At 42.3% G+C, this 16,759-nt stretch overlaps 1 protein-coding gene across 2 annotated transcripts in view; it reads left to right on the forward strand.

Moving 5' to 3' along the window:
- LOC110523505 (ER degradation-enhancing alpha-mannosidase-like protein 3) overlaps positions 1-16,759 on the forward strand; it is a 24,465-nt gene extending 7,706 nt beyond the window's left edge. The window contains exons 10-21 of one of the 2 annotated variants that reach the window (XM_036977144.1): positions 471-568; positions 895-1,020; positions 1,384-1,467; positions 1,558-1,641; positions 1,749-1,873; positions 2,080-2,245; positions 2,394-2,548; positions 6,734-6,845; positions 7,114-7,284; positions 7,540-7,705; positions 13,808-13,993; positions 14,411-16,748. In XM_036977144.1, the coding sequence (XP_036833039.1) occupies positions 471-568; positions 895-1,020; positions 1,384-1,467; positions 1,558-1,641; positions 1,749-1,873; positions 2,080-2,245; positions 2,394-2,548; positions 6,734-6,845; positions 7,114-7,284; positions 7,540-7,705; positions 13,808-13,993; positions 14,411-14,733 (1,796 nt within the window). In that variant the 3' untranslated portion in view covers positions 14,734-16,748. Of the gene's footprint in view, positions 1-470; positions 569-894; positions 1,021-1,383; positions 1,468-1,557; positions 1,642-1,748; positions 1,874-2,079; positions 2,246-2,393; positions 2,549-6,733; positions 6,846-7,113; positions 7,285-7,539; positions 7,706-13,807; positions 13,994-14,410 lie in introns of both variants that reach the window. The other variant, XM_021602255.2, reaches the window with a different exon arrangement.

A 16,759-nucleotide genomic window follows, 5' to 3' on the forward strand; every position in this document is an offset into this window, starting at 1 on the left:
CAAAAAAATACAGTTTTATATCTTTATGTTTGAAGCTTGAAATGTGGCAAAAGGTCGCAAAGTTCAAGGGGGCCGAATACTTTCGCAAGGCACTGTATATGTATATATATATATCTCGTCCGATTTAATCGGTATCGGCCTTTTTTGGTCCACCAATAATCGGTATCGGCGTTGAAAAATCATAATCGGTCGACCTCTAGCAGAAAGCACACTCGCCCTCACCTTCACACATAGTCAACCACTCTCTCATTTAAAGTCAAAATTTAGCAGTAGGAACAAACATTTTATCATCTCGCATCATGTGATGACGCATCGTCCCACTCAGTTCCTTTATATACCATTTAGTCACTTCCAATACTACTAGTTTGGTTTTGAATACGTGTCTCTGCATGTTTTGTTATTTACATTAGCTCAGTCAGGCCCTATATTAACAGTATCTCCCCCCTCTCCCTTCCTCTGTGTATCTTCAGACAGTGGTGTGGGTGCTGGCATTGACTCCTACTATGAGTACCTAATGAAGGCCTACATTCTATTGGGAGACAACGTTTACCTGGAGAGGTTCAACACTGTGAGACTCTACTGTACTATCACCAGCTGCAGATGTATTGCAATGAATTGCTCTATGCTTGTAGATAACACTCCAAATTCTCAGACACCATTTACATTTGAATTTAAAATGCTACCTGCATCCAGATTGCAGAACCAGACAACAAAAAATACATGTTCATATCAAATGCTCTGAGTTCAGATTAACTGTGGTCAGATAGAAATCAGATAAAACAAGATGTACATTAGTATGACGTGTAAACGGGGTCTCAGTCACATCACTGATCTAACACATCATGCATAATGTAGGTATCTTTAGTGACCCCGGCTGTCTGTTGTCTCCTACAGCATTACAGCGCCATCATGAAGTACATCAGCCAGCCTCCGCTGCTGCTCAACGTGCACATGCACAACCCCACGGTGAGCGTCCGCAGCTGGATGGACTCCCTACTCGCCTTCTTCCCCGGCCTGCAGGTGATTCCCATAACACAACCTCTATCATCGCCACTTGTCAGGGTTATGGTTAGCCCCCCCTGCCTCTAATAATATGACATAGGATGCATCCCAAATGGCATCCTATTCCCTAAACAGTGCACAACTTTTTTTTATGGGCCCATATGGTGCTATTTGGAATGCAAATATGACATAAGTGAACAATGAGACCCTCTGTTTGTATCATGACATCATCATGACCACATCTCTTTCCACTACAGCAGAAGAACGTTCTCTGGTTTGTAGGTTGAGTTTCTATAGTTTAAGTGGGTTGTATGATCAAGTATACACTCTGAAAGGGAATCGTTCATAGTAAAGACTGCCTTATCAACCTCTTCACTATAGGTTTTGAGAGGAGACCTGAAACCAGCCATAGAGACCCATGAAATGCTCTACCAGGTCACCAAGCAACACAAGTTTCTCCCTGAGGTCAGAAAAAGGGACATTTTGAAATTTGAGTCAAGAGGATAATATCTGCTCTCAGCTCTGCTTGACTGCGTGGTATTCCTCACGTTGCAGGCTTTCACCACGGAGTTCAGAGTTCATTGGGGTCAACACCCTCTGAGGCCAGAGTTTGCAGAAAGCACCTACTACCTCTACAAGGTAATGCTGTTCCCGCTGTGAAAAGCCAACGTGCATAGTAATGGTGTATCCTGAACTGTTTGAGAGAGGGGTTGGGAATGGGATAAACCACGTTTTCCCTTCCACAGGCTACAGGTGACCCCTACTACCTCAGAGTGGGCCAGTCCATAGTGGAGAAGCTCAACGCTCATGCCAGGGTGCCTTGTGGGTTTGCAGCTGTGCAGGATGTCCGCACAGGGACCCATGAGGATAGGTAGGGGAACACAGTGAAACATATGGGTTCAAATCTGAAACCTCAGGTCATCTCCACTGATTCCTTTTCACTACAGCCTTCAACTGTGCTATTTCCAATATTACTAATGGATATGTTGGTCTTTAGCAAGAGAGCTCAAATGACAGTGTCACGTGACCCATTATTTGTTCTGTTCAAGTGATTTCAAACATTCCCTTTCTCTTTAGGATGGACTCATTCTTCCTAGCGGAGATGTTTAAGTACCTGTACCTTCTGTTCTCTGAGAAGAATCAGCTTCACTTCGACATCGACGACTACATCTTCACCACCGAGGCCCACCTGCTGCCTGTCTCCCTGTCCACTTCACAGCCCCCCTGTCGGGGCAACAACACGGTGAGGCTCAGTCAGTTACCAACAGTTGTGTTATGGTCAGAGGAGCTGAAACTGATTTGCCATATGGTGTCTATTTGAACCAGCTGTCCAGTTATGAACGTGTGTTATGGTCAGAAGAGCTGAAACTGATCCGCCATTTTGTGTCTAGGAAGCGCCCACTGCCGTGGAGGAGGACCTGTTCACCTACTCGTGCCCCAGCACCCAGACCCTGTTCCCCAACAACCCCTCCTTTGCCAAGACCATAAGGGACAGCTACAAGTACCTGACTGGGGTGGGCCGGGCTTTCCATGCGTCACCTGACAGGTGTGTCTGTGTGTTGTAAATACAGTGCCTTGCGAAAGTATTCGGCCCCCTTGAACTTTGCGACCTTTTGCCACTTTTCAAGCTTCAAACATAAAGATATAAAACTGTATTTTTTTGTGAAGAATCAACAACAAGTGGGACACAATCATGAAGTGGAACGACATTTATTGGATATTTCAAACTTTTTTAACAAATCAAAAACTGAAAAATTGGGCGTGCAAAATTATTCAGCCCCCTTAAGTTAATACTTTGTAGCGCCACCTTTTGCTGCGATTACAGCTGTAAGTCGCTTGGGGTATGTCTCTATCAGTTTTGCACATCGAGAGACTGAAATTTTTTCCCATTCCTCCTTGCAAAACAGCTCGAGCTCAGTGAGGTTGGATGGAGAGCATTTGTGAACAGCAGTTTTCAGTTCTTTCCAAAGATTCTCGATTGGATTCAGGTCTGGACTTTGACTTGGCCATTCTAACACCTGGATATGTTTATTATTGAACCATTCCATTGTAGATTTTGCTTTATGTTTTGGATCATTGTCTTGTTGGAAGACAAATCTCCGTCAGAGTCTCAGGTCTTTTGCAGACTCCATCAGGTTTTCTTCCAGAATGGTCCTGTATTTGGCTCCATCCATCTTCCCATCAATTTTAACCATCTTCCCTGTCCCTGCTGAAGAAAAGCAGGCCCAAACCATGATGCTGCCACCACCATGTTTGACAGTGGGGATGGTGTGATGAGCGTGTGTTCAGCGTGATGAGCTGTGTTGCTTTTACGCCAAACATAACGTTTTGCATTGTTGCCAAAAATTTAAATTTTGGTTTCATCTGACCAGAGCACCTTCTTCCACATGTTTGGTGTGTCTCCCAGGTGGCTTGTGGCAAACTTTAAACAACACTTTTTATGGATATCTTTAAGAAATTCCTTTCTTCTTGCCACTCTTCCATAAAGGCCAGATTTGTGCAATATATGACTGATTGTTGTCCTATGGACAGAGTCTCCCACCTCAGCTGTAGATCTCTGCAGTTCATAAAAGAGTGATCATGGGCCTCTTGGCTGCATCTCTGATCAGTCTTCTCCTGGTATGAGCTGAAAGTTTAGAGGGACGGCCAGGTCTTGGTAGATTTGCAGTGGTCTGATACTCCTTCCATTTCAATATTATCGCTTGCACAGTGCTCCTTGGGATGTTTAAAGCTTGGGAAATCTTTTTGTATCCAAATCCGGCTTTAAACGTCTTCACAACAGTATCTCGGACCTGCCTGGTGTGTTCCTTGTTCTTCATGATGCTCTCTGCGCATTTTACGGACCTCTGAGACTATCACAGTGCAGGTGCATTTATACGGAGACTTGATTACACACAGGTGGATTGTATTTATCATCATTAGTCATTTAGGTCAACATTGGATCATTCAGAGATCCTCACTGAACTTCTGGAGAGAGTTTGCTGCACTGAAAGTAAAGGGGGCTGAAAAATTTTGCACGCCCAATTTTTCAGTTTTTGATTTGTTAAAAAAGTTTGAGATATCCAATAAATGTCGTTCCACTTCATGCTTGTGTCCCACTTGTTGTTGATTCTTCACAAAAAAATACAGTTTTATATCTTTATATTTGAAGCCTGAAATGTGACAAAAGGTCGCAAAGTTCAAGGGGGCCGAATACTTTCGCAAGGCACTGTAGCTGCACATTCACGAAGATAGATTTTTTTCTTCTTTCAATTTTCCTTCTGTTACATCCTTTGTGTTAACCCCGGCATCCAAAAATTATACAACTTGAATAAACGCTTGGAGGTAAGGATGACATCAGTGGTGTAGCCTACTGGCGATACTGATATCACTTATTATTGATATCTACTGTACATAGAGCATTGATGTGAATCACACTGCTGCTCTCTCATTTAGCTATTTGCACCTTACGGATGGATTGTGGTTGATGTGGATGGCTGTTCACAAATGTGTAGGCCATGTGTATTTTAACACGTATAATGGATGAATTGAATGAGTTTAACTACCTATCAATCATTGTTTTTGCAACCAGTGGACAGCCAATGAAAAATGCTCTCTTGCAACAGCTTCATAGTGTGCTTTACAGCCTTTGGAATAGAAGTTTGAGGGAGTTCCTCTGTTCTATACTTCTCCCTGGTATATTGTGCTCCAGTCCATAATGTTAAAGTAGTTTTATTTAAGAAGAGTGGGGCTTTTATTGCTCAATCTAATTTGTGCTGATAAAAACAATCCAAAGACCTAACAGACACATGATTAAACTCTCACACTTTTGATAGACTTTAAACATATTATCGAGATATGAAAGTGTCACCATAAAAAACAGACAAAAGGCCAATAGCAAATGCAACATATGGCATTACATTTTCACATGCAAATGGCACTTTTCTGTAGTTCTCAAAGCGAGCCATTCCGTGAGAGCAGCTTTTTCTTTTTTTTACTCTAAGCAATGAGCCCAATCAATCCTCCATGACAACAAAATCATAAACAACAGAGTAGGCTTATAAATCCTTAGTTGTTGGGTTATGCTCAGGTAAAACAATTTGGGTAATCTATATTTCATATTTCCAAGTCCTTTTTTGTGGATCAAGGGATATTAAATTGAGGACTGGAAATGTAAAGATATGGCATTATCATATGTAGTAGAAAATTATGGGTTAAGAAGCCTACATAACCAACACATAAAGGAAAATGAAACATCCATTTATGGCCAGCTATGTAAACTCTAACATTGATTTATCCTACTATAGATGAAGTTCAATTGGTAATATTCATTTTTGGCTTTATTACCTCTTAAAGGAAAATTCCACCCAAAACCACACATTCCTACAATTTACAGTGTTAAATAACATTATGTGACCACAATATCTTCTGTGAACAAATGATTAATGTTGTTGTTATTATAATCCAGACACGTAACAGGCTGGGTAATCCAGACACGTCACAGGCTGGGTAATCCAGACACGTCACAGGCTGGGTAATCCAGACACGTCACAGGCTGGGTAATCCAGACACGTCACAGGCTGGGTAATCCAGACACGTCACAGGCTGGGTAATCCAGACACGTCACAGGCTGGGTAATCCAGACACGTCACAGGCTGGGTAATCCAGACACGTCACAGGCTGGGTAATCCAGACACGTCACAGGCTGGGTAATCCAGACACGTCACAGGCTGGGTAATCCAGACACGTCACAGGCTGGGTAATCCAGACACGTCACAGGGGCTATAAAACTGAAGCGTCCGTTTAGAACGTTTTATCACCACCAAATATGGTAGTGAGAGGAAGTCCAGTAGTAGGAGAGGATGGAACTAGGTGAAACTGGGACGATTCAGTGCAAAATCTCAATACATTTCTGTTCCCAAAGCTAGAATCTGAACACAGTGCACTAAGTTTTTTGTTTTTTATAGACTTTGTAGAAAATGACATTGTTTAGGAGTGCAAGGTTGAATTAAGTTTGTGCACATGCGCACTTCAGAGGAGACGTTCGCTAATGGAAATATGCAAATAAATTCTACAACGCGCCAATAGGATATCACTAGCTCGTGCTTGTTCTGCCCACTGCTTCATTTGCTCCCACTGTAAACGACACAGATGAACCATCTTGAGTTAGTTATAAATGCATCATACCAGCCAAATGTCGGCCTTCTTCAACGGCAATAGCTCAGATACAGAGTAATGATCCCGGAAATCGATACATTGCTAAGAGATGGGAAAAAAACAATATAATGTTAAAAATGGGTGAATCTTTCATTTTTAAGGGGAAAGTAACTGAAAGTAATCAGATTAGATTAGAGTTTGGGTAATCCAAAAGTTACGTTACTGATTACAATTCTGGACAGGTAACTAGGAACTAACGGATTACATTTTAGAAAGTAACCTATCCAACCCTAATGTGGAGTAATGACTAAGGATTCCGAGTTTTCACATGCTCCCCTGATTAAAAAAAACATGTGTGCTTTATCTGCCGCCTTGAGGAAAACTAGTTTGGAAAATTCTAACATACCTTATGTAAAATACATTTTGTATGTTTCTGAACATTGCACCATGCTGCCTTGTTGACAATATGACCAGGCAGCACATATGACTATTTGATTTGAGAGGGGCCTCCCTCACCGCTTTTGCCCGGGGTCTACCCATGTTAATCTTAATCAAACTCCCTATCTGATGATTGTGTGTGTGTGTGTGTTTGCAGGGGCATCGAGCTGCCACTTCACGACCACGGTATGGAGCCAGTGGAGTTTTTGAGGAGCATGGGCATCTCCCTCACCCCACTGAATGAAGCTGGGGCAACAGAGACACATGGGGTAAGATGATTGAGCAGCTTATTTATCTATAGCACTCTATTGCCTCTAAGTGTGCATCCCAAATGGCACCCTTTTTCCTATGCAGTGCACTACTTGTGACCAGAACCCTATGGGCCATGGTCAAAAATAGTGCACAATATAGGGAATAGGGTGCAATTTGGGATGTGACCTAGCATTCTATTGTCCCTCTTGCTTAGCAGGGCAACATTACCCTGTTTCCCTCATGCTCCTGTGTAATTCATTTCACCAATGTCTTTCTTTTAATGAGGCACATGAAGGTGTTTACAGGGTGAAACTGGTGGCAGAGGTGACCCAGACCCCAGAGGAGGAAGTAGTGCCCCTCATCGTTCAGCTCATATCCCCCCCGTATCTGGGTAGAATGGTCCTGACTGCTGGACCAGCCAAGTTTGGAATGGACCTAATCAAGCAGGAGCACGGGGTGAGCTTTCTTGAATCTTGCATTTATTTGTATTTGCTTTATATGTCACTCAGAATATTGATAAAAGACAGGCATGCACCTCCTAATCCTCTTAAATGTATCACCCAAAGACTCAAATTTAAATATTTACCCATGTCAGCATTCGTTTTGTATATTTCTGGAGCTCTTTGGATGTCTGCATGTGTCACTACTGTATGTATATTTACAGGAATCTCTCCTCCCTTCTCTCTCACACACGCCATGTTCCTCTCCCAGGTGAAGGGCAGCATCGTGAAGACCTCTCCCTACACAGCGTGTGGGCCCATAGAGAATGCTCAGGAGCTGAGTGGGCACATTGCCCTTGCACTGCGTGGCGACTGCATGTTTGCTGCCAAGGCCCGTAGGCTACAGGAGGCGGGGGCTATCGGAGTCATCTTCATAGGTGAGGGAAAAAGACACACCAATTCTGCCTCTCTCTCTCATATTACACCTACACAGTCCATAATATCAGGACACAGCCTGTTACTATGCTGTAAGAGTCAGGAGCTTAGGGAAAGAGTTTAGTGGGGCTTAACCTAGTTTGAGAAGGCCATGTTGGTCTGCATTGTTAGTGCACTACTGTCTACTGTAACTACTTACAATCACTCGCTTTTTTGTGTGAGTTTACAGTAGTTCTGTGTTTACCCTTCTAAGTTAGTCCCCTAACAGGCTTTGATTGATATGCCATTCCTTTTTTCATTCATGTCACTCACAAGCCTTCCCTCAGGGATGCAAACTAGTCACCTTTCGTTTTGAATCCAAAATAGGTGACCTACGTGTAGATCTGATGACAAAAGTTTTGGAGAGGGGGGGTTGGATCACTACTGACTGTAAGCGAACGAGAGATGCGCGTTTGGAGCAATACTAGTGGCCGTAGGCTCAGCCAATCGTTCACATAACGACAGAATGCAGCGCACCATGACTGAAGAAAGAGGAGACGGCCAATTGACTAGTTACAGCATCAGTGGTGGTCAAGTGAAAAACATTTGGAAAGTTTGGTGAGGGAGAGAACGTGTGGTGGAACAAGTATTAGCATTGTTAAGTATCTTGCTAGCTGGATCGAAGTCTCCGTTAGCCAGAGTAATGTTGAGCAATATTAGCCAATTTAACTGATCAAATAATTGAGTTTATCGTGTGACAGCCAACATTAGCTAGCTAACGTTACAACATCAGATTAGCTATCATTATTAACCTAACCAATTCGCTCTAGTATTAACTGGTATACGGCTCTTTGTCGTTCCTCAAGTTATAACGCGTTAGTTGCTTACTGGACCCTGGCAATCTGTGTGAAACTAGTTAACTAGCTAACGAACTAACCACGATCTGTTAACTATTTTTTCCCTCTACAGTATGTGGTTGTTTTTCAAAATGTGAATGGCTCCTCTTTTCAGTTCGCTGCAGCTAGCGACTGGAACGAGCTGCAAAAAACACTCAAACTGAACAGTTTTTTCTCCATCTCTTCATTCAAAGACTCAATCACTGAGACACTTGTGGCTGCTTTGTGTGATGTATTGTTGTCCCTACCTTCTTGACCTTTGCTGTTGACTGTGCCCAATAATGTTTGTATCAAATCACATATATTTATAAAGCCCTTCTTACATCAGCTGATGTAAAATCATTTAAGGGATCAATACATTTCTATATTGCTTCCCCAGTATCTGCATGAACCATCAGGCCAAGTGTTTTTGGTTGACCCTGCTGGACAGAAAGAGAAGGAGGAATCGGAACACGCTGCATTCAAATTCAGGTCTCAACCTGTGTGCACTGCGCCCGGCCTGCCACAGGAGTCGCTAGTGCAAGATGAGACAAGGATATCCCTACCAGCCAAACCCTCCCTAACCCGGACGACGCTAGGCCATTTGTGGGTCGCCCCATGGACCTCCTGGTCGCGGCCGGCTGCGACAGAGCCTGGGCTCGAACCCAGTCTCTGGTGGCACAGCTAGCACTGCGATGCAGTGCCCTAGACCACTGCGCCACCCGGGAGGCCTGGGGCAATAGTTTTTAATCTAAATCAGCCCTTTTTTTACTGGAGTACATTAAGTCCTAACAGGGGATATTTTCTTGACACATAGTAGCAGTTTACCTGATAAGAAGTGAAGATCAAAAAGTAGATTGTTGTAAAGGTGTATTACGTCTTGTGCTGGCCCCATTGTCATATCCATTCTGGATTCTGAATGGTAAAATCATAGCTGAAAAATGCCTCTTATGTATGTGTATACATTTTCTCCCAAGACAGAACTCCCAAAGGGGGTGGAGTTGCAATCTACTGCAGAGTTCTGTAATGCTATCCAGGTCTGTGCCCAAACAGTTCGAGCTTCTACTTTTAAAAATCCACCTTTCCAGAAATAAGTCTCTCACTGTTGCCACTTGTTACAGACCCCCCTCAGCCCCCAGCTGCGCCCTGGACACCATATGTGAATTAATTGCCCCCCATTTATCTTCAGAGTTTGTACTGTTAGGTGACCTAAACTGGGTTATGCTTAACACCCCGGCCATCCTACAATCTAAGCTAGATGCCCTCAATCTCACCCAAATAATCAGGGAACCTACCAGGTACAACCCCAAATCCGTAAACTCGGGCACCCTCATAGATATCATCCTGACCAATCTGTCCTCTAAATACACCTCTGCTGTCTTCAACCAGGATCTCAGCGATCATTGCCTGCGTCCGTAATGGGTCCGCGGTCAAACGACCACCCCTTTTATAGTCAAACGCTCCCTAAAACACTTCAGCGAGCAGATTCCGTCAGTAGAGTATGCCTGGTTATTCTTTAAAAGTGCTTTCCTCACAATCTTAAATAAGCATGCCCCGTTCAAAAAATGTAGAACCAGGAACAGATATAGTCATTGGTTCACTCCAGACCTGACTGCCCTTGACCAGCACAAAAACATCCTGTGGCGTATTGCATTAGCATCGAAAAGCCCCCGCGATATGCAACTTTTCAGGGAAGTTAAAAACTTATCGGCAGACTCAACAGCCTTGGTTTCTCAAAAGACTGCCTCGCCTGGTTCACCAACTACTTCTCAGATAGTTCATTGTGTCAAATCGGAGGGCCTGTTGTCCGGACCTTCGGCAGTCTCTATGGGGGTGCCACAAGGTTCAATTCTCGGGTCGACTCTTTTCTCTGTATACATCAATGTCGCTCTTGTGTCTGGTGGTTCTCTGATCCACTTCTATGAAGACGACACCATTCTGTATACTTCTGGCCCTTCTTTGGACACTGTGTTAACTAACCATTCAACTCTCCTTCCTTGGCCTCCAACTGCTCTTAAAATCTCGAGTAACTCCCCATCCCCATTATACAAGCATTTGTATAAGTTTATCGATAGCCTAGTATAGCATTTTGTCCAGCTAGCAGCAGGTAACTTGGTCACGGAAATCAGAAAAGCAATCAAATTAAATAATTTACCTTTGATGAGCTTCGGATGTTTTCACTCACGAGACTCCCAGTTAGATAGCCAATGTTCCTTTTTTCCAAAAATATTATTTTTGTAGGCGAAATAGCTCCGTTTGTTCTTCAAGTTCACGGAAACGGCGAAAAATATTCAAAATTAGCTCCATAATATCGACAGAAACATGGCAAACGTTGTTTAGAATCAATCCTCAGTGTTTTTCAAATATCTATTCGATAATATTTCCACCGGGACAATTGGTTTTTCAGTAGGACCGATTGGAATAATGGCTACCTCTGTATTTTACACGAGAATCCCTCTGGGAGCCATCAGGTGACCAGTTGCGCAATGTAGCCGCTTACGGGTATTCTTCAACATAAATGCGTAAAACTACGTCACAATGCTGTAGACACCTTGGGGAATACGGAGAAAAAGTAATCTGGTTGATAGCCCATTCACTGCTCAATAGGGACGCATTGGAATGCAGCGCTTTCAAAACATGAGGCACTTCTGGATTGGCTTTTTCTCAGGCTTTCGCCTGCAATATCAGTTCTGTTATTCTCACAATATTTTAACCGTTTTGGAAACTTTAGTGTTTTCTATCCTAAGCTGTCAATTATATGTATATTCTAGCATCTTGTCCTAACAACGGGAATGTTATTTTTCCCAAAAATAAAAATACTGCAACTGCTCTTAAATGCAAGTAAAACTAAATGCATGCTCTTCAACCGATCCCTGCCCTCACCTGCCCGCCTGCCTAGCATCACTACTCTGGACGGTTCTGACTTAGAATATGTGGACAACTACAAATACCTAGGTGTCTGGTTTGCACAGTATCTCTACTTGCACATCTATCACTCCAGTGTTTATTTGCGAAATTGTAATTATTTCGCCTCTATGGCCTATTTATTGCCTTACCTCCCTAATCTTACTTAATTTGCATGTTTACTCCATGTGTAACTCTGTGTTGTTGTTTGTCACACTGCTTTGCTTTATCTTGGCCACGTCGCAGTTGTAAATGAGAACTTGTTCTCAACTGGCCTACCTGGTTAAATAAAGGTGAAATAAAAAATCAAATAAATGTAAAAAATACTGTCTGTGGGAATGTCCATCCTACATGTAGTGTTGGTACATGGAATATTCCTCAACTGCATATATCATAAATTGTTATTGCAAATAGAAGTATTATGTTCAACAACTGACATTTTCAGATATTATTTTGACAAACACACTTTGGTGCTTACAATTCATTCTCCATTGTCATAGATTTTGGTGGGCACTGTCATCTGTGATCTTTGTGATATGACTTTCTTTCAGCACGTACTGATGAAACTGTCACTTAATTGTTTTTTCCTTAGTCTACACACGCTCTACATTTATTCACTCTGCGATAGGGTTGGATCCTATATGCTACTTTTATTATTGTCCTGTAAATGGTTCAGTGCCTATAATTTAGGCTATGTGTAGAATGGGGCATAAAGGAAATTAACTCTACTACTAGATTATAGTGGTTGATATTAATGACGAAAGGAGATACCTGTCTCTCTCCTATTGTGTACTGCAGTTAAATACTGTGGGAAAAATAAAAAATGGGAAAATAAGTACTTAGAACTACCAATTTATTATAGATAAATATTAAAGAAAGGGGTACACACAACACTGGACTGAACCCCCTAATTGTCAAACTAATATTAATTTACAACAATATAGAAGAGGCATAACTAGAGGTTATGCAATATGGGTGTATATCCACTGCACGCTAATTAGGTGTGTAATTGACATGACCAAGGAGCTATTGAAATTTAAAACTATGAAAAATGTACATTACACCGTGTGATTTTACAGTACACAAACAAGAGTGTACTATAGAAGGGTACATTCTGCACCATGTTTGAAGTCACTAGGTCACATGACCAAGGAGCTATTGAAATTTTACATTTTGAAAAATTAATGTAAAATCTTGTGAGATGAAAATGGACAAACAAAAAGGTGTGCAATATAGAAGGGTAGTCAGTGGACATTCTGAACCTTGTTTGAAGTCATTAGGTCACATGAAATTAGAGTTTGTGCTTAGTTTACGCTCCCTAACTAATTCAACTAGGAATACAAAATGCTGCTCACATTTCCATATGTTTATTAGCTTTGGAAAGTGAATTAATGTCCAAATCGTGAAAATAAGACCTGTGCAATATTGTGTTCCAACATAATGACACTTATTTGGAGTCTGTGGCTCAAGTGGTTTGAAAGCTATTAAGGTTTGAAAGCGCGAATATCCGTTGAATATCCAACTTGAAACTGTCTTTACCTCGGTGCTACCATGTTGTTGCTACCATGCTGTGTTGCTGCCTTGGTATGTTGTTACCTTAGGTCTCTCTTTATGTAGTGTTGTGTTGTCTCTCTTGTTGTGATGTGTGTTTCGTCCTATATTTATATAGTATTTATTTATAGATAGATCTTTTTTTATCCCAGTCACAGCAGGATGCCTTTTGCCTATTGGTAGACCGTCATTGTAAATAAGAATTTGTTCTTAACTGACTTGCCTAGTTAAATAAATAAAAAGGAACACAACACTTTCCCTCTTTCTCAATACAGTGGATAAAAGGGGTATGCCAGGTGTACTCTCTGCCTGAAAGAGATCCATTATGCCAACGGGTATCATGCTCTGCTGGCACATTGTAGAACAGATGTCCACAGGCAGAAAGTGTACAATGTAATAATGTACTGTGTAGCCCAAAGATATTGTTCAATGTTGTGTTGAACTTGACAGTATGTGTGAGTGAGGGTGATTGTCATTTTTTTTACTCATTGAACGTTATTTTTGCACACATGTAGCCTTGTGCACTTGATCGATGTCTACCATAGTGGCCACTATAATAGAGCAAAAATAGAATGCCTGTTTGTTTAATTCTATTTCTACTTACAGATGTCTTTTCCCCAAGTGCAATATTTATGTGTGTGGTCACAAGCATTCTATTATAAATGCTGTCATGGCTAACTGCAATATTAGTGGGGGGTTTTCTCAAGAATTGAGTGTAGTAAAGTCTAGGCAACAATTAACATTGGATTGCATCGATACAAAACTCAATTTCCCATGTTTCACCGTCCCTCCTAGACCACCGGGAAGGGAGTAACAGTGCAGAGACGCCCCTGTTCCAGATGGTGGGAGATGGAGGGCCCACGGCTGACATCACCATCCCTCTGGTTTTCCTGTTCAGCCAGGAGGGGGCGCTGCTCACCTCTGCTCTGGAGGATCACAGCAACGTAGATGTACTGATGCTGCCCAAGGAGAGACAGCTAGGTAAGAGAGGGGGCCTGTGGTCTAGCGGTCAGTCAAATATAATGCTCCCCACCGAAGACCAGGGTTCAATTACCGCATCTATGCTTCCTGCTGTTCTCCAATTTGCTTGTCTCCTCATCTGTCGCCAACAGTCTAAATAAAGAGTAAAATGTAATAAATAAAATGTAAAAAGTGGCGGCCTGGATATGGGGGTTCATTATGAGGATGAAGGGTTCTAAATTTAGCAAAGGTCAAACAGCCCAAAAACCTCACTCATGTTTCATTCTGAACTTTAGTATCGTTTTTTGGGGTTCAATGACAAAAACACTTCTGTAACTTAAATGCTACATGTTTGAGGTGTAACAGATTACACTGTCTTCTTCGCTCCCTCTGTCCTCATCTTTCTCTTTCTTGTTCTCTCTCTGATCACTACTCCAGACAAAGCAGATAAGCCCCTGGGGAAGATGAACATCAAGTTCCGCCTGGCAGAAGAGGGGGAGCTAGAGGAGGGGGACGCCAGAGGCCCCACCCTGAAGTTTGTCCTGGAGAAGGGAGAGGTGGTGTTGGAGGAAGAGGAGTACAGACAGCAAGGAGACAGCTGCTTAACACCTGGAGGCGATGTGCTGTGTTCTTATGGACAGACTGCTGCCTCGTCCCCCTCCCACAGCCCCAACGACCCCAATACAGACCCCGGATCTCAGGACAGTCGGGTTCCTCAACCCCCTCCCACTGACCACAAGCCCTGGGCTCCCCAGCACTGATCCCTGGTCAGTGTCTACAGGCATGTTGCTGTGCCAAGAGAGAGCCCTCACTGCCTTGCCGCACGCTCGGGACTGGACTGAATTGATCGTTTTAACCAAGAGGGGAGCTTAGTATGACAGTCAATCCCACTGACTCACTCACTCTCCCTTCTCTTATAGTTAATCGTTATTGGGACTGCAGTATGTATTCATGTATAGGAAGGGATGGGCATTGGGCAGGGGTAGTGCTACACAAACAGCTTGTTAGTCTTACCTTGCTACTGTAGCCTCATCCCCAGTTGTATTGTGGTGATGACATAGATTTAGTCAGATGCTTGTAAGAGAATTCATGATGTGCACATTTCAGAGAAATAGCTGAGGTAAGCAGAGGAGGGGATATTAGGCTGATATAGGGCACCTTTGTCTGAAGCCTTGTGTTTGAGTCTCTGTACTGTAGGCTAGAATGTGTTGAGCTACTGCAATGATGAGGGGATTTCTTTATTGTCCCCTGTACCAAGATGGTGTCCTGTCAATACAATGATGTGTGTTAATTTCCACATTGTGGCAAGTAGTGCTGTTTGAAGGGATGCGTTATCTCTCACAAGAATAACAAACTATAATGATTTTCGATAAGGGGCCAATTTCGGTGAACTGATGACTTCAGTCTTATTTATTTTGTACTGGTAAATCAGGGAATTTTAAGAGTGAAAAATACTTGAATGTGTGTGATCGTTACTACACTACCGAATCAAGACCTTGTATCGACCTTAGTCTTGCATATTCCATTTTTCAAATGTCAATTGGTTATTATTAAAGGTAGACTCGGCGATACACGAAGTAAACATCATATCTGGCCGATATCCGTAACAACTAAGACCGTTTAAGTGCCAAACTAAACTTCTCTGCTGTTTTGGACCCGTAGCTACCATGTTGTAGCAGTGTGAAGCACACCAGCGCATGATATGCAGATACTGTGTGAGAAGAAGGTCTTGCATTGCAGTTAACTCAATATCTGCGAAGCTGCTCGTTGCAACTTTAAAACGCTGAGTCTACCTTTAAGTTCACACCAATGCCTCTTCTAGGTCTTTATCGGATGGTTTTAGCTCTAGGTTTGTACTCTTCCTGTCTTCACCACTGCCACCAGAGTCTTATAATGCCATGCACTTTGGTACTGTGCATCTTCCTACTAGAGCTATTGTCATGGTGGGGCCACACCCAGGGACTGCTCCTCAAACAGCTCACAGCACACTAAACAGTGTATGTCTGTGTTTTGTCTGTTTGGTGTCTCATTGCAAACAGCCTTTGTATGAATGTCTGTGTGGACCGTTTAAAAACATCAGACTGTTCCATTGTTTTCTTTTTCTCTTTCTATCTTTATTTTTGCAGTGTGAGATTACCTAGGCATGAATGTGTCTGTGTGTACCATACAGCCATAACAGCCATAACGTTTATATTTGTATGGTCAAATGCAGTCACTCACATCTGCGTATTTTATCATTCATTCCTGAGTCTCAATTTTATCTGCCAGATGTTGAATAATTTTTGCATGGGTTTCATGTGTAATATATAATTTTAAGGTGTAAAAGTGGGTTATATTCCAAGGATCCCTGTGTGAACATGGGAATGGTTTGTAAAGAAAAACAGTGTTTTGTCATGAGTGTATTCCAAACAGTTAACAGTGTAGTAGACCGGTCATTGTTGCTGCTCACATTTTAAATCTTATTCCAACATTGCCATCTATATACATGTGTATTCAAGGCAAAGTCTACCTGTATACATCTATGGCATCTATGACCATTACTCTCCACTCAGAGAGGAAAGCGCCATGAGACATTAAACATAAGTTGACTTTTTATATTTATTCTGGAAATATTATTTGCCTTTTGGAAATGTTGATAGGAATAGCTGAAGCTCCTAAAAGTGCCAAAGTGATTAATGCTGGTAACATGGTATCAGATTCTAATGTACTTTGTATTTTGTGAAGATTCTTTGAGAGCTGAAGCAACTTGATCTTGTCAATAAATTAAGAATCATGATCTCAGTTTTT

Source organism: Oncorhynchus mykiss, chromosome 5, assembly GCF_013265735.2.
Source record: "Oncorhynchus mykiss isolate Arlee chromosome 5, USDA_OmykA_1.1, whole genome shotgun sequence".
Taxonomy (NCBI): domain Eukaryota; kingdom Metazoa; phylum Chordata; class Actinopteri; order Salmoniformes; family Salmonidae; genus Oncorhynchus; species Oncorhynchus mykiss.